Consider the following 23,435-nt stretch of genomic DNA (forward strand, 5'->3'; position numbering starts at 1 on the left):
CCAGCACACACTGACTGAAGGCCTGTACTTATCTCCTCCAGGGATGCTAAACAGCTGGAGCACCAAAGGAGAAGGCAGGCAGACAGTGCATGGAGGGGGGAGGACACAGGTGGCATTTGCAGAGTATATTTAAGCACAGGGAGGGACCTGCCCTGCAGTAATATTTACAGAAATTAACAACACAAGTGGAATAAGGGCAAATGGAAAGATGTAGTGGTGATGACAAGGACAGTCGTGGGGCAATGGATTGATAAATAGGGGGGGGGGGGGCTTGGTACAGGAGGTGCATCACTCCTTGAGAGGTCACTTCGAAGAATCTGGGATTGGTTTCGTGCGATTAGGTTTGTCATGTGTCGTCAACCGCAACAGAAAAGTGGGAGCAATCAGCCTCGGAGCAATCGTACAATTGCCGTACAGTGGCACCACATCCCTTCTGGAAGTGTCTGCAAAGTGCAGATGGTGAGGGACCACCGTTAACCCACCTTCTGGGACCTGCATTGGGGGGGTTGCGCGCATGCAGAAGAGAGAAAGAGGGACAGAGTGAAAGGCTTTCGAATTTTAGCTACCTTTGATCAGATACAACTAACCCTAAACTACAGTTCCACACGTCAGTAAAAGGCACCCATCTGGTCCCAAGATCTTCTAAAATCTAGGCATGTGTTTTTGTTAGAAATGAAAAGGAAATTTTAATGAAATGTTCATTTCATTTTAAAATGAAACAAAAGAAAAACAAGTCATTTTAGTTCATTTTTAGAAGAAGGCCAGCTCCAGCCTTGGGTCCCATGGAAAATAAACTTTTTTTTTTCAATTTTTTAAAACTCTTCCAGAATTGTGGCCATCTTCTTCCTGGACCCACTCCTCAGTTCCCCCCTCTTACCCTACTAGTCTTATGGGGCAGGAGGAATCACTCCTATCCCACCACTCCTGTTTTTCAAAATGGTGCTCCCCGACCCGAGGCCTCCACTACTGTGAATATTTTATATATAAGAAAATGGCACTGGCATTTTGGTCAGCTGGCAACATATAACAAACAGGAATGGAGAGGCAGGAGTGATGGAAGATGGGGTGGTGTGGGCTGGGGAGGGCTCTTTTTTAAAAACTTTGCTGCAGGTTCAGACGGGACATTTTTTCTTTCCTTTTGAATTTTCTTTCCTTTTTTTTAAAAATCTTTGTTGTTTATTGGAGTGGAGGAGTAGTCTAGTGGTAAGTGTCACGTAACCCTCCATTGGCCCAGTTACAAATAAGTACATCTGTATAATTTTTTTTGTTATATTTGTATCCTGCGCTTTCCCACTCATGGCAGGCTCAATGTGGCTTACATGGGGCAATGGAGGGTTAAGTGACTTGCCCAGAGTCACAAGGAGCTGCCTGTGCCTGAAGTGGGAATCCAACTCAATTCCTCAGGACTAAAGTCCACCATCAACCTAACCACTAGGCCACTCCTCCACTGTTGCTACTATTTGAGATTCTACATGGAATGTTGCTATTCCACTAGCAACATTCCATGAGCACATTCCATGTAGAAGTCGGCCCTTGCAAATCACCGGCCCTTGCAGATCACCAATGTGGCCACGCAGGCTTCTGCTTCTGTGAGTCTGACGTCCTGCACGTATGTCTGACGTCAGACTCACAGAAACAGAAGCCTGCACAGCCTACTACATGGAATGTTGCTAGTGGAGTAGCAACATTCCGTGTAGAATCTCCAATAGTAGCAACATTCTATATAGAATCTCCAATAGTATCTATTTTATTTTTGTTACATTTGTACCCTGCGCTTTCCCACTCATGGCAGGCTCAATGCGGCTTACATGGGGCAATGGAGGGTTAAGTGACTTGCCCAGAGTCCCAAGGAGCTGCCTGTGCCTGAGGTGGGAATCAAACTCAGTTCCTCAGGACCAAAGTCCACCACTCTAACCACTAGGCCACTCCTCCATTACTAATATGTAAACTGCTTTGAATGTAGTTGGAAAAACCACAGAAAGGCAGTATATCAAGTCCCTTTAACAATGCACAATTTCAAAGAGTAGCAACATTTCATGTAGAACCACATAGCAAGACTGTGGAATCCCAAGGAATGGAGGAGTCCCATCAAGTCTCCTTTCCCTATTTGAGATTCTACATGGAATGTTGCTACTATTTGAGATTCTGTTGCTACTATTTGACATTCTACATGGACAGTTGCTAGTGGAGGAGTAGCCTAGTGGTAAGTGCAGCAGACTTTGATCTTGGGGAACTGGGTTCAATTCCCACTGTAGCTCTTTGTGACTCTGGGCAAGTCATTTAACCCTCCATTGCCCCAGATACAAATAAGTACCTGTATGTAAACCACTTTGATTGTGACCACAGAAAGGCAGTATATGAAATCCCTCCGCCCCCCCCCCCATTCCCATTTCATTTTGAATAAATGAAACAAACCCCATTGAGAGAAAAAATAAAAAATGAAAGAAAGAAATGTTCAGCCTGCAAACGTCTAGTGAAATCACTGTCCTAAAGTGTTGTGACAGCGAGACCAAATGCAGCCTTGCATTAGTAGACACCGACCGTGCCTTATATTCCTCGCGAAGAAAGCACTTTCGCGTGAAGAGAACATAACTTGGATGGAGTGCAAGCAGAAATGAGGAAGCTGAGTGTATCAGTGACAGTAACAGAATGAATTGTTTCCAACAGCAGGGAGCAGTGACATTATGAACAGGATAGGCTCTGCTCTGCCACACTCCTGTTTGACATATAATTAAGTTCAGTTCTCTTCTCCAGTTGGCTGAAGTGACCAGCCAGCCACTGCGGTCCTGCTCTGCAGCTCAATAAGACCAAATTCAGCTCCGTTACTATGCACAGATCTCAGAAAAAAAAATGTGCCTTGCATATACCATGAAGTACCTAACAAGTACCCCAGCATGCAGCACTACTGTGCCCTGCATGAGCTGTATGTAAGTACTTCACAAGTACTCCAGCACACTCTTCTGTATCCCTCATGTTCTGTCTAGTACCTAACAAGTACCCCAGCATGCAGTACTACTGTGCCCTGCATGAGCTGTACAGTAAGTACTTCACAAGTATTCCAGTATATATTTCTGTACCTCTAATGTTCTGTCTAGTACCTAACAAGTACCCCAGCATGCAGCACTACATGTGTTGTACAGTAAGTACTTCACAAGTACTCCAGCACATACTTCTGTACCTCTAATGTTCTGTCTAGTACCTAACAAGTACCCCAGCATGCAGCACTACATGTGTTGTACAGTAAGTACTTCACAAGTACTCCAGCACACTCTTCTGTATCCCTCATGTTCTGTCTAGTACCTAACAAGTACCCCAGCATGCAGCACTACGTGCTGTACAGTAAGTACTTCACAAGTACTCCAGCACATACTTCTGTACCTCTAATGTTCTGTCTAGTACCTAACAAGTACCCCAGCATGCAGCACTACATGTGTTGTACAGTAAGTACTTCACAGGTACTCCAGTACATACTTCTGTACCTCTAATGTTCCGTCTAGTACCTAACAAGTACCCCCAGCATGCAGCACTACATGTGTTGTACAGTAAGTACTTCACAAGTACTCCAGCACACTCTTCTGTATCCCTCATGTTCTGTCTAGTACCTAACAAGTACCCCAGCATGCAGCACTACGTGCTGTACAGTAAGTACTTCACAAATACTCCAGCACATACTTCTGTACCTCTAATGTTCTGTCTAGTACCTAACAAGTACCCCAGCATGCAGCACTACATGTGTTGTACAGTAAGTACTTCACAAGTACTCCAGCAACACTCTTCTGTATCCCTCATGCTCTGTCTAGTACCTAACAAGTACCCCAGCATGCAGCACTACGTGCTGTACAGTAAGTACTTCACAAGTACTCCAGCACATACTTCTGTACCTCTAATGTTCTGTCTAGTACCTAACAAGTACCCCAGCATGCAGCACTACATGTGTTGTACAGTAAGTACTTCACAAGTACTCCAGCACACTCTTCTGTATCCCTCATGTTCTGTCTAGTACCTAACAAGTACCCCAGCATGCAGCACTACGTGCTGTACAGTAAGTACTTCACAAGTACTCCAGCACATACTTCTGTACCTCTAATGTTCTGTCTAGTACCTAACAAGTACCCCAGCATGCAGCACTACATGTGTTGTACAGTAAGTACTTCACAAGTACGCCAGCACACTCTTCTGTATCCCTCATGTTCTGTCTAGTACCTAACAAGTACCCCAGCATGCAGCACTACGTGCTGTACAGTAAGTACTTCACAAGTACTCCAGCACATACTTCTGTACCTCTAATGTTCTGTCTAGTACCTAACAAGTACCCCAGCATGCAGCACTACATGTGTTGTACAGTAAGTACTTCACAGGTACTCCAGTACATACTTCTGTACCTCTAATGTTCTGTCTAGTACCTAACAAGTACCCCAGCATGCAGCACTACATGTGTTGTACAGTAAGTACTTCACAAGTACTCCAGCACACTCTTCTGTATCCCTCATGTTCTGTCTAGTACCTAACAAGTACCCCAGCATGCAGCACTACATGTGCTGTACAGTAAGTACTTCACAAGTACTCCAGCACATACTTCTGTACCTCTAATGTTCTGTCTAGTACCTAACAAGTACCCCAGCATGCAGCACTACATGTGTTGTACAGTAAGTACTTCACAAGTACTCCAGCACATACTTCTGTACCTCTAATGTTCTGTCTAGTACCTAACAAGTACCCCAGCATGCAGCACTACATGTGTTGTACAGTAAGTACTTCACAAGTACTCCAGCACATACTTCTGTACCTCTAATGTTCTGTCTAGTACCTAACAAGTACCCCAGCATGCAGCACTACATGTGTTGTACAGTAAGTACTTCACAAGTACTCCAGCACACTCTTCTGTATCCCTCATGTTCTGTCTAGTACCTAACAAGTACCCCAGCATGCAGCACTACGTGCTGTACAGTAAGTACTTCACAAGTACTCCAGCACATACTTCTGTACCTCTAATGTTCTGTCTAGTACCTAACAAGTACCCCAGCATGCAGCACTACATGTGTTGTACAGTAAGTACTTCACAGGTACTCCAGTACATACTTCTGTACCTCTAATGTTCCGTCTAGTACCTAACAAGTACCCCAGCATGCAGCACTACATGTGTTGTACAGTAAGTACTTCACAAGTACTCCAGCACACTCTTCTGTATCCCTCATGTTCTGTCTAGTACCTAACAAGTACCCCAGCATGCAGCACTACGTGCTGTACAGTAAGTACTTCACAAATACTCCAGCACATACTTCTGTACCTCTAATGTTCTGTCTAGTACCTAACAAGTACCCCAGCATGCAGCACTACATGTGTTGTACAGTAAGTACTTCACAAGTACTCCAGCACACTCTTCTGTATCCCTCATGCTCTGTCTAGTACCTAACAAGTACCCCAGCATGCAGCACTACGTGCTGTACAGTAAGTACTTCACAAGTACTCCAGCACATACTTCTGTACCTCTAATGTTCTGTCTAGTACCTAACAAGTACCCCAGCATGCAGCACTACATGTGTTGTACAGTAAGTACTTCACAAGTACTCCAGCACACTCTTCTGTATCCCTCATGTTCTGTCTAGTACCTAACAAGTACCCCAGCATGCAGCACTACGTGCTGTACAGTAAGTACTTCACAAGTACTCCAGCACATACTTCTGTACCTCTAATGTTCTGTCTAGTACCTAACAAGTACCCCAGCATGCAGCACTACATGTGTTGTACAGTAAGTACTTCACAGGTACTCCAGTACATACTTCTGTACCTCTAATGTTCCGTCTAGTACCTAACAAGTACCCCAGCATGCAGCACTACATGTGTTGTACAGTAAGTACTTCACAAGTACTCCAGCACACTCTTCTGTATCCCTCATGTTCTGTCTAGTACCTAACAAGTACCCCAGCATGCAGCACTACGTGCTGTACAGTAAGTACTTCACAAATACTCCAGCACATACTTCTGTACCTCTAATGTTCTGTCTAGTACCTAACAAGTACCCCAGCATGCAGCACTACATGTGTTGTACAGTAAGTACTTCACAAGTACTCCAGCACATACTTCTGTACCTCTAATGTTCTGTCTAGTACCTAACAAGTACCCCAGCATGCAGCACTACATGTGTTGTACAGTAAGTACTTCACAAGTACTCCAGCACATACTTCTGTACCTCTAATGTTCTGTCTAGTACCTAACAAGTACCCCAGCATGCAGCACTACGTGCTGTACAGTAAGTACTTCACAAGTACTCCAGCACATACTTCTGTACCTCTAATGTTCTGTCTAGTACCTAACAAGTACCCCAGCATGCAGCACTACATGTGTTCTACAGTAAGTACTTCACAAGTACTCCAGCACACTCTTCTGTATCCCTCATGTTCTGTCTAGTACCTAACAAGTACCCCAGCATGCAGCACTACGTGCTGTACAGTAAGTACTTCACAAATACTCCAGCACATACTTCTGTACCTCTAATGTTCTGTCTAGTACCTAACAAGTACCCCAGCATGCAGCACTACATGTGTTGTACAGTAAGTACTTCACAAGTACTCCAGCACACTCTTCTGTATCCCTCATGTTCTGTCTAGTACCTAACAAGTACCCCAGCATGCAGCACTACGTGCTGTACAGTAAGTACTTCACAAGTACTCCAGCACATACTTCTGTACCTCTAATGTTCTGTCTAGTACCTAACAAGTACCCCAGCATGCAGCACTACATGTGTTGTACAGTAAGTACTTCACAAGTACGCCAGCACTCTTCTGTATCCCTCATGTTCTGTCTAGTACCTAACAAGTACCCCAGCATGCAGCACTACGTGCTGTACAGTAAGTACTTCACAAGTACTCCAGCACATACTTCTGTACCTCTAATGTTCTGTCTAGTACCTAACAAGTACCCCAGCATGCAGCACTACATGTGTTGTACAGTAAGTACTTCACAGGTACTCCAGTACATACTTCTGTACCTCTAATGTTCTGTCTAGTACCTAACAAGTACCCCAGCATGCAGCACTACATGTGTTGTACAGTAAGTACTTCACAAGTACTCCAGCACACTCTTCTGTATCCCTCATGTTCTGTCTAGTACCTAACAAGTACCCCAGCATGCAGAACTACGTGCTGTACAGTAAGTACTTCACAAGTACTCCCGCACATACTTCTGTACCTCTAATGTTCTGTCTAGTACCTAACAAGTACCCCAGCATGCAGCACTACATGTGTTGTACAGTAAGTACTTCACAAGTACTCCAGCACTCAGTATTGCATTCCATACTTGTGTCTAGTACCTCACAGGTACTGTGCCCTTGTTAGAGCTGTGCAGTACTTTACAAGTAACTGAACACACAACAGTTCTGTGCCTTTTGGATAAGGATCTGAGTTCTGTGATATCATTTGTGATACTGGAACTCATGTGGAGCCATTTCATGTGATGAGTGTGAAGTTCTGAGACTCTCCCAGGGCTCAGGTCATAGGATCCTAATCTCGGCAGTAAAGTTACCTGATATTGGGCAAATCACGCTTTCCCTGTGCATTTTGTCAGTTTAGCCATATTTTGATGAAATTTGGGAGACTTTTGTCATATTTTTGCATCTTTGATCCTTTATGTTTTGGTGGAGGTGCTGGGATAGAAATTTTGTTGTCCTATATTGTCTTCAAGAACCAAGGATTCATTTCCAGAATGAAGAGATTAATCTCCCAGGAGATCAGAGTGGGACAGGAGGAGGAGGAAGGGGAGGTTGAATACATTCTGGGAAAGGGAGACAGCAGAATAAGGGAGAGGTAAAGACCAAAAGGATAAGGGGAGAGGGAGAAGAAGGAAGAGGAAGACAGGGACAAGATTGGTAAAGGGTGTGTGTTGGGGGGGAGGGGAAGAGGGGAAGAGGATGATCAGCCCAATAACAGTGAGGAGGCAGGCCAGGCCTCTGGAGTACTGAGAAGGGTAGAAGAATTCCAGGATTTATCAAGGGACATGAACGTGGACAATAGTCTCTCTCTCTCTCTCTCTTTTTTTTAAGCAAAGCAGAGCAGTCTAACACAGCAGGCGCGATTCTGTCTGTATTACACCAGTACCCAGACAGAGGGGATTAGCACCTCAATGGACATTCAAGGGACCTTCACCTTCCCCACTACTATCTTGTTTCAGTTTGCTGGCCCTGCCTGCACCTTGGGGGGGGGGGGGGGGGGGGGGAAACGGATGAAAATTAGTGCTTGGGATATGCTGCCCCCTGCAGGCGGCATTGTACATTGTGTTCTCAAGGCTGTTTGCTGTGCGGGCCGCAGGCTTCAGGCCTTTGAAGGGAAGTGAGTGCCATCTTTTGACTTAACATGGCTGATGGAAAGAGCTCAGAGGAAAAAAAGAAATCACATCAGCACAATGAAGAAAGAGAATAACAAAAGAACATCCAGCTGATAGACACACAGAGACACGGAGTGCCTCATTCACCAGCACAAAGAGGCAGCAAAACAGAATCATAAGAGCTTCAAAACACAGGACAAAGGCGTCACCCGCTTCAAACTGTCACAGTGTCTCTGCCAGTCCCCTCGGCAAAAAGAGGCCAAGTCGACTGCACACACACAAAGGACGACCCAACTCCAGCTGGGTTTCTCTCATGCTCCATCTTTCTTCCTTCCATTTAATGCTCCTTGGGAGCGGATAATCTGCTGAGTCTACGTTTGCAGAGGGGTGTTTTAATTACTTGGTTTTCAAACCAGGAGCTTACTCTACAAACATCATGAAAACTAGGCCCAAATGAGACCGTGGCACCCTGAGCTTTCACTAGGTGGCTTCAGCCACATTCAGCATGGGGACTTTCAGGAGGGAGGGTGGGGGGGGGGGGCTTCCAGCTATAGCCATATTCAGTACTGGTCATACTCAGGAGGGGGGGAGGAGGTCACATGAGTCACCCACTTTCAGCACTCAGTGGGTCACTGAAAGGAGATCCAGCCATTCCCACATTCAGTACTAGGCATGGAAGGGAAGAGAATGGAGGGGGAGGACATGGGATTCACCTATATTCAGCAGTAAGTGTTTCTGGGGGGCTCCTTTCAGCTATAACAATATTCTGAATTGGGCTTATTTGGAGGGAGGGTAACAGAACATGGGATTCGCCCACATTCATCCCTGAGCAAGTCTTGTTGGTGGGGAAGGAAGGTCTTCAGCAAAGAAGTCAAGTGCTTGCTTTGAGCTTTTGGTCTCGGAAGCCCTATAGATACTGTGACAGTTCTGAGTGGTGGGGCCAAGAGATTGGTTAATGGAGATGGGAATGATCAAAAGATGGGCCAGACAGCATGTTTTATTAAGCTGACTAGGTCAAAATAAAATACAATATGAAAAAAAAAAGAAAACAACCAAACATCTCCAAAAACTCCAACACACATGGTCAGCCCTTTCGTCATCAATGTACACAGCACAGCTGCATGCAGCACATTAAAAGGACCCCGTGAAAGGTTTCACCACAGTGACGTTTAAAAGAGTCCAGACCCACCCCGCCATTCCCTGATAGAACTCAGCCGCTTCATACAATACCTAGGTTGACCGTCAGCTTGACACGACCCCCATCCAACTCCAGGCGAAGCGTGTCAGCTGAGTCCCGCGAGGTAGTGGCCACCAGCAGGCCGTAGGCACGTTGGGACATGAAGCGGAAGGACACGTCTTCTGCCTCTGTGTGCATGACCACGGGCATCACAATTTTCATGTACATGCTCCCATCGTAGCTCAGGATGGAAGCCTCTGTGGGTCACAAGTAGACAGAGAAAGAGGAAAGGACATAGTCAGACTATATTTCAGAGTCATGGCACAACATCTTATAACAACCAGGCTGAAAAAGAGGGTTTCATTCCTTCTTCTGAATCTCTCGATGGGCCTGCTTCTACTAATACATCTCCGTAACCAGCAATGGACTCTAAAGTTAACTTTCTGTCCTATTTCAATGTCAATCTGAAGAAGGAATCTGTGTAAACATAAAATCTCAAGAGAACATCTATTTAATGATCCTTTAAAAAGTGATCAAACTCAAGATGCTTTAAAGGTCCATAAACATGGTATCTTTCAGATTTGTGATTTCATTGAACATAACTTAATACATTTCTTGATTAGCTTTCGAAGGTTGCCCTTCTTCATCAGATCGGAAATAAGCAAATGTGCTAGCTGACAGTGTATATAACAGTCCCTCATTTCTGATCTGATGAAGAAGGGCAACCTTCGAAAGCTAATCAAGAAATGTATTAAGTTATGTCCAATAAAAAAGGTATCATCTTATTTTCTTTTCCATGTCTTATTTTGTTTGATTTCTATTGATTTCATTGAGAAAGGTTCATCTGTCTGTATTCTCTGTGCCTTCCCGTTTCTCCCTTCAGAATTAATTGTGTTGTAAGGAAACCTCAGCAGACTTTGCTAACACATTATACTAGTTGCTTTGCTTTGTGTTTTACTTGTAGCTTTCCCTGTTGCTTCAAGCTTCTGGTTCAATCAGCACCAATGCTGGGATCTGGAGCAATGAGCAATTAAAGGGGAACTTCCCCCCCCCCCTCCCTATCCCTTCCAGCCATTGTACTGTCCAATCTCGGCCAAGGGCCCTCACTAAGGCTCCTTCCAGAACCCTGCAATTATAGACCAGAAGTTTGGCCACAGGGAGGGTAAGTTTGTTCATCACATATAGGTCCAAAATATTTCTACTCACAGAAAGGAGGTATTTCTAGAAACTGCAGTCCCACACCACTTCCAAGCATCACTGTCAAGAAAACTGTGTGCTAAGAGGCATTCTGTAAAGGTAGAGGTGACTGCTTTGCTGCATAAGGGCTAGGGGGGGGCTTGTCAATGAACACAGAACAGGCAGGGGTGCCAACCGATGTGCTTACATTACAAAATCAAGTAAGTTGCACAGGCAGTTGTAATTGATGGTGTGTTACACTTTTGGCGTGCCAATTATTTATTTAGATTGTGCTCACCCCTTTTTCAGTAGTAGCTCAAGGTGAGTTACATTCAGGTACTCTGGATATTTCTCTGTCCCAGGAGGGCTCACAATCTAAGTTTGTACCTGAGGCAATGGAGGGTTAAGTGACTTGCCCAAGATCACAAGGAGCAGCAGTGGAATTTGAACCTGCCACCTCTGGATTGCAAGACTGGTGCTCTAACCACTAGGCCACTCCTCCACTTGTTAGTCTTTAGGGTTCTACATGGAATGTTGCTACTGTTTGAGATTCTGCATGGAATCTTGTTATTCTTTAGAATTCTAGAATCTTTATTTATTTAGATTTTGCTCACACCTTTGTCAGTAGTAGCTCAAGGTGAGTTACATTTAGGTACACTGGATATTTCTGTGTCCCAGGAGGGCTCACAATCTAAGTTTGTACCTGAGGCAATGGAGGGTTAAGTGACTTGCCCAAGGAGCAGCAGTGGGATTTGAACTGGCCACCTCTGGATTGCAAGACCGGTGCTCTAACCACTAGGCCACTCCTCCACTGGCTTATGCTCGTATATACATATATTTCGTAGAAGTCAGATAAGTAAAAAATGATGTAAAAATGACATAAAATGAAACAATTTTACAATAATTTCTCAATGTTAATTAAGAGATACACTCCAACATACAACATAAACAGTTATTTGTCCCATACTTTCTAATGTAATGTAATTCATATATATATAATGTGCTTATTAAAATTAAACTATTAAATAGTATATGTGTGCAAATCTGGTCATTGCATCTCAAACAAGATACAGCAGAATTAGAAAAAGTACAGAGAAGGGCGATGAAAATGATAAAGGAGATGGGATGATTTCCTTATGAGGAAAGGCTAAAGCAGCGAGGGTTATTCACCTTGGAGAAGAGAAGGCTAAGGGGGATATGATGGAGGTCAATAAAATAATGAGTGGAGTAGAACGGGTAGACGTGAATCGCTTGTTCACTCTTTCCAAAAATAGTGAGACTAAGAGGCACGTAATGAAGCTACTAAGTAGTAAATTTAAAACAAACCAGAGAAAATATTTCTTCACTCAATGTCGAATTAAACTTTGGAATTAGTTGCCAAAGAATGTGGTAAAAGCTGTTAGCTTAGCAGGGTTTAAAAAAGGTTTGGATAATTTCCTAAAAGCCCATAAGCCATTATTATGATGGACTTGGGAAAATCCACTGCTTATTTCTAGGATAAGCAGCATAAAAATCTGTTTTACTGTTCTGGAATCTTGCCAGGTACTTGTGACCTAGATTGTCCATTTCTGGAAACAGAATACTGGGCTTGATGGACCTTCAGTCTATCCTAGTATGGCAACACTTATGTTCTTACATTATGTTCTTAATCGCCAGCCTCATCTTCCTGGTACTTACTACTACTACTACTATTTATCATTTCTATAGCGCTACAAGGCGTACTTCCCCCCCCCCCTCCCTCATCCACCAACCACCAGCCTCATCTTCCTGGTACTTCCCCACTCCCTTATCCACCAACAACCAGCCTCATCTTCATGGCACTTCCCCCCCTCCCTCATCCACCAACCACTAGCCTCATCCTCATGGCACTTCCCCACTCTCTTGCCCATATAGAGAACAGGTCCAGTCCGTCAGTGCCACCCTCTGGTTGCAGTTCCTTCTCCACAGCTTTACTGCTGTCTCAATGGCTACTGGGTGCCACTGGGCTCCCTTCAGAGAGCCTGAAAGGGCTACATCAGCATCAGCATCCCAGATCCAACAGCAGGGGCAAGAACCTGAACCCGAGGTCACTCCAGACAACTGTGCAGATCTAAGGTTCATTTTTATGTCCGAGTCAACATTCAAACAAAACTGTTAAAGCCAAACCTCAGATTAAAAACTAAAATGATTAAGAAGCCTAGAACACGGACTTAGCAGAGGATTAGGTCACTTCCCGCTCCCTTGAACGCAGTTCTTTAAGGAGTGACTGACTTTTACCGTCAATTAGTAAGAGCAGCAGGAGAGAAGCTGAATCTAGACACAATCCAGCTGACAGAAATAGTTAATATGAAGTCTGCTTTCAGGTTTATTGCAATGAGTTGGGACTGCGTTAGGGAAACAAGGTTTTGCCTCATTTGACTTGTGAAACATGACAAATAAACAACAAAACTATTGTTTTGCTTTTACTTCTGTCGTTTAGTGCTAAATCTGACATGTGCTAGAACGTGAGAAGTGAGAGGAAAACGAAACAACTCAAAATGAACAGAAAATCTAAGTGAAATGAAGGGGTTTCCAAGGCCTTTCTGGGCGAATGTGGCAAGCGCAAAAGTTTACTGTGCAATGAAGCAAAAGTATATTTCTGTCAGACCATGGTGTCTTTTTGCTAAGCTACAGTAGAATTTGTAGTTAGCATGAGACTTTACTGTGTGGCAGCTACAAATTTAACGTGGCAACCTCTGGGAGAGTTCCCAGAATTTGCCCTTACAGGTGTTGTTTTAAATTTGCAGATAGTACAAACAGGAAAAAAATGTCTTCCACAGAAGGTAACAAAGAAACCACAAGAGTGGAAGAAGCCAAACCACAGTTCTCAAGTGGATCACCAACCAGCTTATTTTCGAAAGAGAAGGCCAGCCGTCTTCCGACAAAAATTGGGAGATGGCCGGACATCTCTCAAGGCCAGCGAAATCAGCATAACCGAAAGCCGATTTTGGCCGGCCTCAACTGCAGTCCGTCGCGGAGTCGGCTAAACTTCAAGGGGGCGTGTCGGCAGGGTGCAGAAGGCGGGACGGGGGCGTGATACAAGATGGCCGGCTTTGCCCGATAATGGAAAAAAGAAAGCCCGCCCTGACGAGCATTTGGCCAACTTTGCTTGGTCCCTTTTTTTTCAGGTCCAAGTCCCAAAAAAGTGCCCAAACTGACCAGATGACCACCGGAGAGAATCAGAGATGACCTCCCCTGACTCCCCCAGTGGTTACTAACCCCCTCCCACCCTCAAAAAAATAACTTTTAAAACTTTTTTTGCCAGCCTGTATGCCAGCCTGAAATGTCATACCCAGCTCCCTGACAGCAGTATTCAGGTCCCTGGAGCAGTTTTTAGTGGATGCAGTGCACTTCAGAGGCAGGTGGACCCAGGCCCATCCCCCCCTACCTGTTACACTTGTGGTGGTAAATGGGAGCCCTACAAACCCCTCCCAAAACCCACTGTACCCACATGTAGCTGCCCCCCCCCTTCACCCATAAGGGTAGCCGGCTTTGGCTTAGGTGGTTAGAGGGGAGATTCAGTCGCACTACCTGGTTAAGTGCTGCTGAATGTCACCGGAGAGCCCCGCACAAGGGATTAAAACAACCAGGAGCCTCTCCCGGCTGGTTAAATTGCTTTAAATACTGATCCCCTCGCTCCTAAGTATGCGGCGTGTGATCTCAGTCTCTTACATTTATCGAGAACACTCGCCATAGGACGTGCATCATGCCAAAGAGAGTTCATAGGATGTAACAACCTATTTCTACGTGATGCAGATCAGAACTTGCTTTTTATTGCATGGCATGGCTCGACCCCCCCCCCCCCCCCCCCCGGGTTTTCTGCTCTTCAGTTTCTCATTATCAGGGAGCTTCTTATTCCATCTCATCATTCTTCCTTGCCTACCTCACCCTCTCGGTATTACTGGAGGTGCCTCCCTATCATATCCAGCTGCCCTTGGCAGCATCCCAGCTCTGGCTGTCCCCTGCCCCCCTCCCCTTTGCAATCATGTGTGACAGCTCTCTCCTCTCCGGGAAGAAATATGACAGGGTCCAGCAGAGCTGCACTCCCAGACCCTGAGATTGCTCACAGCCAGCCTACACATGTCTCTGTATATGGAGAGCATATAAAAAGCACTGCTTCTCCAGTGCTGGATGGCATTAGTGAACACAACCAAGCATGAAATGGCTCTTTGGACGCTTTCAGCTCTGATGTGCCTGGGATGAAACGGCAGGTTATGGGATGGGAGGGAAGGAGAGAGGGAGAAGAGCAAGAGGACAGCCAGATGGGGAGGTGAGGTAAGGAAAGCAGAGGAAGAGAAGGAGACAGGGCAGATGGAAATGAAGGCAGTTTCTCCAGCTCTGCAGTATAATGTGCCCTGGTCTCACCCCAAGCGTTCATCCCTGGTCATATTTGGGAAAACAGCACTGCAGCGCTGAGCAGCTTAGAGACAGACAGAAGGAAAGGTCTCACCACGTGCAAAGCCTACAATTTCCACACGGCCGTTTTAATACTCTTCTCATACCTCGTTTGACAAGCAGTTCTATTTTAAAAGCGATGCAATCAGAGTTGCCAAGTCGACCGGTTCGAGGAAGGAGATTTTAGGCCGTTCCTGGAGTTCTGACAACCTCGCTTTCATGCATTTTGGGAACTGCAGCCCTGATTTCAAATAGGTCTAATCAAGGATTACAAATAATGCAGTGTTTTGGGGATGGGACAGGAGAGCAGCCCCATAAGGTTCCCATGATGCACTGCAAGAGAGAGTGTCACAGAGCAGAACTGCAGAGGAAGCCTATGCGGATGTCAAACACAGGGAGGCTGAAGACACAAAGCGGCGAATTCTGTACAGGTCGTCTAAAGTGAGGCGCCAGGATGCTAAGCACAAATTTATCAGCAATTATGCATGTGATTGCCATTACAGAACACTAGTTTCAGTTCACATTTACATACCTAATGTTAGCTCAGGCACTTACATCAGCCATCCAGCCAGCATAGGTAGATGCAAAACTGACAGTAATTCTATAAACCTGTGCACAGAAGTGCTAGGCCTGCCCCCCTCCCAAGTTCACATCCCCAAAATGCACACTACCCTTCCAGATCCACAGCCTGAGCCACTCATGATCCTTCCAAGTCCCCACCCATGCCCTTCTCAGGTCCACACCCCTGACCTTCCCATGCCCCTCCTAGGTCCACGCCATGACCCGCCCATCCCCCTCCAGGTCCACACCCATGATCCACCCATGCCTCTCCTATGTCCACCCCCTTGACCCTCCCACGCCCCTCCCATGTTCACACCCATCACCTGCCCATGCTCCTCCCATGTCCATGCCCCTGTCCCACCTGTGCCCCTCTCAGGTCCACAACCCTGACCCACCCATCCCCCCTCCCATATCCATGCCCCTGGCCCGCCCATGCCCCTCCCATGTCTACACCTCTGAACCACCCATTCCCCATCCAGGTCCACACCCCTGAATCACCCACCCCCCTTCCAGGTTCATAACCCTGACTCACCCCCCTTCCAGGTCCATAACCCTGACCCACCCATGCCCCCCTCATGTCCAACCCATTGACCCTCCCACACCCCACCCATGCCCCTCCCATAACCACACCCCTCACCCACCCATACTCCTCTCATGTCCATGCCCCTGACCCACCCGTGCCCCTCCCAGGTCCACACCCCCTTGCTATTCATTTTGTGCACGCTATTTCTAGAATACCAACTAAGGGCAGTAACGTGCAAAATTGTTAGTGCTATTTAGCGCTACTTAACACCAATTATAATCAATTGATTTTTAACGTCAATCAGCAGCTAATTTAACAACTAAATTACGCATGTAACTGGCGGTATTCTATAACTTGTGTGCTGAGCAGCAAATTGTGCACACAAGTTTATAGAATGAAGGGGTTAAGGGGATAATTCCTTAACTGTGTGTCTACATACAGACGCCCAAAGGGGCCTGATTTCCACATATTCTACTACTATTAATCAGTACTATAGTGGTTCTAGACGTACGCAGCGCTGTGCACATTATATGCAGGTATTTTCTCTGTCCCTAGAGGACTCACAGTTTAACAATTTTGTACCTGAGGCAATGAAGAGTTAAGTGACTTGCCTAAGGTCACAAACAGCTGCAGTGGGAATTGAACCCAGTTCCCCAGGTTCTCAGGCCACTGCACTGACCATTAGGCCACTCCTCCATCTTCTGTAAAGGAAAATAGGTGATGAAGGCTGGGGGGGGGGGGGGTTACATGAGTGAGAGAGACTGGCTGAAGGCTGGCGGGTTACATCAGCGAGAGAGACTGACTGAAGGCTGGGGGGGTTACATGAGCGAGAGAGACTGGCTGAAGGCTGGGGGGGTTACATCAGCGAGAGAGACTGACTGAAGGCTGGGGGGGGTTATATGAGCGAGAGAGACTGGCTGAAGGCTGGGGGGGTTACATGAGCGAGAGAGACTGACTGAAGGCTGGGGGGGTTACATGAGTGAGAGAGACTGACTGAAGGCTGGGGGGGGGGTTACATGAGCGAGAGAGACTGGCTGAAGGCTGGGGGGGTTACATGAGCGAGAGAGACTGACTGAAGGCTGGGGGGGGGGGTTACATGAGTGAGAGAGACTGACTGAAGGCTGAGGGGGTTACATGAGCGAGAGAGACTGACTGAAGGCTGGGGGGGTTACATGAGCGAGAGAGACTGGCTGAAGGCTAGGGGGTTACATGAGCGAGAGAGACTGACTGAAGGCTGGGGGGGGTTACATGCGTGAGAGAGACTGGCTGAAGGCTGGGGGGGAGGGGTTTCATGAATGAGAGAGAGAGAGAGAGAGAGTGGGTGAAGAATGGGGAGTGGGGGGGGGGGGATGATGATACACTGTTATATTTTGGAACTATCTGACAAAACATGCATCAAAATAAGATGGTGCATGTTTTGGCCCTCTGAGCATTACAAAACATAAAACGTGACCCCCAATAGAGAAATAGTGGAGTAGTGGCCTAGAGGTTAGGGTGGTGGACTTTGGTCCTGAGGAACTGAGTTCGATTCCCACTTCAGGCACAGGCAGCTCCTTGTGACTCTGGGCAAGTCACTTAACCCTCCATCGCCCCATGTAAGCCGCATTGAGCCTGCCATGAGTGGAAAAGTGCAGGGTACAAATGTAACAAAAATAAAATAGATACTATTGGAGATTCTACATGGAATGTTGTTACTATTGGAGATTATACATGGAATGTTGCTATTCCACTAGCAACATTCCATGTAGAAGCCTGCGCGGCCACATTGGTGATCTGCAAGGGCCGACTTCTACATGGAATGTTGCTAGTGGAATAGCAACATTCCATGTAGAATCTCAAATAGTAGCAACAGTGGAGGAGTGGCCTAATGGTTAGAGTGGTGGACTTTGGTCCTGAGGAACTGAGTTTGAGTCCCACTTCAGGCACAGGCAGCTTCTTGTGACTCTGGGCAAGTCACTTAACCCTCCACTGCCCCATGTAAGCCGCATTGAGCCTGCCATGAGTGGGAAAGCGCAGGGTACAAATGTAACAAAAATAAAATAGATACTATTGGAGATTCTACATGGAATGTTGCTATTCCACTAGCAACATTCCATGTAGAAGGCTGTGCAGGCTTCTGTTTCTGTGAGTCTGACGTCCACGTCAGACTCACAGAAGCAGAAGCCTGCGCAGCCACATTGGTGATCTGCAAGGGCCGACTTCGCTAGTGGAATAGCAACATTCCATGTAGAATCTCAAATAGTAGCAACAGTGGAGGAGTGGCCTAGTGGTTAGGGTGGTGGACCTTGGTCCTGAGGAACTGAGTTTGAGTCCCACTTCAGGAACAGGCAGCTCCTTGTGACTCTGGGCAAGTCACTTAACCCTCCATTGCCCCAGGTACAAATAAGTACCTGTAAGCTGCATTGAGCCTGCCATGAGTGGGAAAGCGTGGGATATAAATGTAACAAAAACAAAAAAAAAAGAATATTCATGGCTTTCATTGGAGTGTTTGACAACCATCTAATCTGTAAGCCTCCATTGAATCCTACAAATGTACAGAACCCTCTCTAGTCCCACTGAGTCTTCTGTCTGATCACCAAGTCCTGAGAAGTTATTTTCCTGGAAATGAGGGGGAAGCGTTCCTTCAATGCGTGCATGCAGTAAGCAGCTCGGAGGTGGGGGTGGGGAGCTTCTCCCTTCCCAAACAAACTTGCTACCGGACTGACTCAGAGCTGCTCCCCTAATCTCCAATTTCCAAACTTGCCTGAACCCATCAGCTCACTCTGTTACCTAGACCGAGCTGAGATATGGGGTTGAAGCAAAAAGCTAGTGCCGAGTGTAGAGACAGATCTCTAGAAATCAACACTTTATTATGAGCAATTACCTTCCTGCTATTTTGCATCTGGATCTCTGCCAGTTCTCATTCCATAGCGAGAGCGCAGCAAGCAGCCAGTCGCTGACACTCCCTGGTCAAACCGCAAGGCAGGACCGTGCTAAGAAAATCAATTTGAAAGCAAAATGAAAAGCCTTCAGTGCAAGCAGCCATTTTCTCCCTCCTCACATCTTTCTCTGCTCTATTTAATCTTGCTCTCGGCATTCTCTTCTCTTCTCCCCCTCCCGTGGGCCGACGCGCAAAACAGAACGCCGGCGCTTGAGGCGATTGACACCGGCGTTAGCGAGCGTAGAACGCTCAGAGGGCTCTAGCGCGGTAGACTATCAGGTGAATTTTCGAAAGAGAAGGGCGACCATCTTCCTTATTGAACTCTTATGACAGTAACTGTGTCTCCAATCAAAATCAACCCCCGCTTATTTAAATCAATGCAAACAGATTATATGCGGAGCATCATCAAATACCACAGAGGATTTCAATCATTCCATCAGTATTCTCCTTCTGTTGGAACTCGGTCTTGAATTTTCCAAAAATACGGTCAATGTGATCACTCAAAAAGTCCTCCAAAATGCAGTTTTAATACAACGGAAATCAATCTTGAAATAAATCATTTAGAATCTGTGGCACAGACGCAACTGAACAAGCAGCTTCCAGGAATGTGACATCCTGAATCATAGGAGCCATAGCCTGAAATACAGCCAGTCCCATGCTCTCTAATACTGTATATAGCTCTCCACCATGGCATTTAAGGACCAGAAGAAATAAATGGCACGATCTGAGACAAAACATGTCACAGTGTGATATATATACTTTATCTAATAGCAGTTCCGTATAGCACAGTGATTCACTTATTCGAATGTTAATTTGAATAAGTGGAGGAGTGGAGTGGAGTGGAAGAGTAGCCTAGTGGTTAGTGCAGCGGACTCTGATTCTGGGGAACTGAGTTCAATTCCCATTGCAGCTCCTTGTGACTCTGGGCAGGTCACTTAACCCTCCATTGCCCCTGGTACAAAATAAGTACCTGAATATATGTAAACCGCTTTGAATGTAGTTGCAAAAACCCTCAGAAAGGCAGTATATCAAGTCACATTTCCCTTTCCCTATTTGGGATTCTACATGGAATGTTAATGTTGCTATTCCACTAGCAACATTCCATGTAGAAGCCTGCCCTTGCAGATCAGCAATGCGGCCGCGCAGGCTTCTGTTTCTGTGAGTTTGGGGGGATGGGAGGGAAAGCAAATAGAAAGTTAGGTATTAGTAGGAAAGGAATGGAAAACAAAAATGAGGACGTTATAATGCCTTTGTATCGCTCCATGGTGCGACCAAACCTAGAATATTGTGTTCATTTCTGGTCACTGCATCTCAAAAAAGATATAGCAGAATTAAAAAATGTACAGAGAAGGGTGACAAAAATGATAAGGGGATGGGACAACTTCCCTATGAGGAAAGGCTGAAGCGGCTAGGGCTCTTCAGCGTGGAGAAAAGATGGCTGAAGGGAGATATGATAGAGGTCTATAAAATAATGAGTGGAGTGGAACGGGTAGTTGTGAATCGTTTACTCTTTCCAAAAATACTAGGATTAGGAGGCATGTGAATTGGAGAAATGTTTCATCACTCAATGTGTAATTAAACTCTGGAATTCGTTGCCAGAGAGTGTGGTAAAGGCGGTTAGCTTAGCGAGGTTTTAAAAAGGGTTGGACGGCTTCATAAAGGAAAAGTTCATAGACCATTATTAAAATGACTTGGGGAAAATCCACTGCTATTTCTGGGCTCAGCGGTATAAAATGTATTGAACTTTTTTGGGATCTTGCTTCCTGCTACCCTTAGTAGTAGGAGAGTAAGAGATTTGGACTTTCTTCTGAGAACTGAGTTGAGAATGAATAGCTTAAGAGACATGGAGAGTCATTTTCAATGTGACGTTCAAGTCCAATTTAGGATGTTTTGCTGAAAATTTCCAAAACTTGAGCGGCGAACATAGCGATTCTCTCTTTTTGTGTCGAAAATCGCTGTTTGCTAGATGATTTTGTGCTCAGTGCGTCTTTCTTTTAGTACCGTTTTTGAAAAAAAGAAGTCCCAGGCAAAAACGTACAAAATAAGCCATTAGGATGTCTGGGGGCTAGGAATCTTAGTAGACTGGCCACACAGACATCCCAGCAGAGCAGTGCGGCAGCCTAAGGGTGACTGCTGTGGACTTCACATAAAAGGACCCAGGTACATATCCCATTATAACCCCCTTGTATTGTGTACCCTCCAGGAATAGCAAAAAAAAAATGTATTGTTCCTGACTTACACTATCCACCGCAAGTGTAGCAGTTAGAATGGAACATGGGCCTGGCTCCCTTTCTCTACAGTCCACTGCACTGATCACTGGGCTACTCCATGGACCTGCTTACTGCTGTCCAAGGAATAAGCATCATATGTGAAGCTGACATCGAGCCTGGTAACCTGTTTAATGGCAATTAAAATTCAATGCAAAGAATTGCAAAGTGATGCACTTGAGGAGAGGGATCTTGGGGTGATAGTATCTGAAGGTGACAAAACAGCGTGACAAGGCGGTGGCCGTAGCCAGAAGGTTGCTAGGCTGTATAGATACAGGTATGACCAGCAGAAGAAAGGAGGTGCTGATGCCCCTGTATAAGTCGTTGGTGAGGCCCCACATGGAGTACTGTGTTCAGTTTTGGAGGCCGTATCTTGCTAAGGATGTAAAAAGTGGTGCAAAGAAAAGCTACGAAAATGGTATGGGATTTGCGTTGCAAACCGTACGAGGACAGACTTGCTGACCTGAACATGTATACCTTGGAGGAAAGGAGAAACAGGGGTGACATGATACAGACGTTCAAATATTTGAAAGGTATTAATCCACATACGAAACTTTTCCGGAGACGGGAAAGCGGTAGAACTAGAGGACATGAAATGAGGTTGAAGGGGGGCAGACTAAGCAAAAAAAGTCAGGAAGAGAGTGGTGGATACTTGGAATGCTCTCCCACTGGAGGAGGTGGAGATGAAAACAGTAACAGAATTCAAAAATGTGTGGGATAAACACAAAGGAATCCTGTTTAGAAGGAATGGATCCACAGAGGCTTTGCGGAGATTAGGTGGCAACGCCGGGTAATTGGGAAGCAAAGCTAGTACTGGGCAGACTTCTATGATCTGTGCCATGAAAATGGCAAGGACAAATCAAGGTCAGGTATACATATAAAGTAGCACGTACGAGTTTATCATGTTGGGCAGACTGGATGGTCCGTAGAGGTTTTTATCTGCCGTCATCTACTATGTTACTATGTATGTACTGTCACTTTTACCTCTTAGGTGGGTGGGAGGGGGGGTCAGTGACCACTGGGGAATTAAGGAGGGGTCATGCCTTTGTCCCTCTAGTGGTCATCTGGTCAGTTTGGACAACATTTTGCACTTAGTTGTCATTGAAACATGTCCAGTCTAAAATGTCATATTTTTTTTGCCCTGGACATTTTTACAATGTTCCATTATCACTGATAAACATCTAAATCATAAGCCTGCCCTAGTCCTGCCCAAACACACCTCCGACATGCCCCCTTGAGATTTAGATGAACTGCATAGAAAACCGTCTTAAAAATAGGTTTCGAAAATAGTGATTTGGTCGTTATTGGCAAAAAAAAATATTCCATCTGCCGCTTTTTGGATGTTTTTCTGCTTTGAAAATGAGCCCTTTGTATATATTTTGTTTCCTGCTGTTGCCTTTGCGTTACTGTCTTTACCACAGTGTAGTTCACTGCCATAAAGTGACTTTAGTAAACAGTTGGTTCACAACAATAACTGTGGAGTGGTCTGAGTTATTGAGTGGATCTGGCCCCCCGGTGTATACCAGTCCCGGCTCCGATCCTAACCAACAATTATTGTTTATGTGGGGGGTTATCCATCATCCAGGCACAGCAATGTGAAAACCTTCCCACTAGACAAACATGCTAAATTTAGATTTCAGCGATTTCCGGATGACTTTATGCTAGCAGTAAACTTTAAAAGTATCTCAGTCTGTAGCTGCTTGCCTGTGCCTCATGCAGGGACCCTGACATCTAGGAATAGTTAAGGATAATTGTAGTATATAACACTAGACTACTGACAAGGGGCCTGAATTCAGACCACGGGGACTAACTCCCACGGTCGGTGGTGAGCTGGGAAATTCAATGTCAGCACTGAATATCTGGTTTGTTTTTGGTCAGTTTAAACTTAACCGGCCAAGGCAATGTTCAGTGCTGGTGGGTTAAGTTTAGAGCGGCCAAAGATAGACCTGCTATTTGGTGGCCCGATTTTTGAATTTTACGTGGCGCACAATCCCATGGGAAGTGTACACAGAAAACATCATTATCAAGAGTTTTCACATTTTAAATACTGTATTTGGCAAATGTTTTCAGAATAGCCTT

The 23,435-nt window shown here is 45.6% G+C and overlaps 1 protein-coding gene across 1 annotated transcript in view; it reads right to left on the reverse strand.

The window, feature by feature from the left end:
• Positions 1–23,435, reverse strand: part of NRXN3 (neurexin 3) — a 1,814,506-nt gene that overhangs the window by 1,180,915 nt on the left and 610,156 nt on the right. The window contains 1 exon segment of the mRNA XM_030213725.1: positions 9,550–9,753. Coding sequence (XP_030069585.1) covers positions 9,550–9,753 — 204 coding nt within the window.

The sequence above is a fragment of the Microcaecilia unicolor genome, chromosome 9, assembly GCF_901765095.1.
Source record: "Microcaecilia unicolor chromosome 9, aMicUni1.1, whole genome shotgun sequence".
NCBI lineage: Eukaryota > Metazoa > Chordata > Amphibia > Gymnophiona > Siphonopidae > Microcaecilia > Microcaecilia unicolor.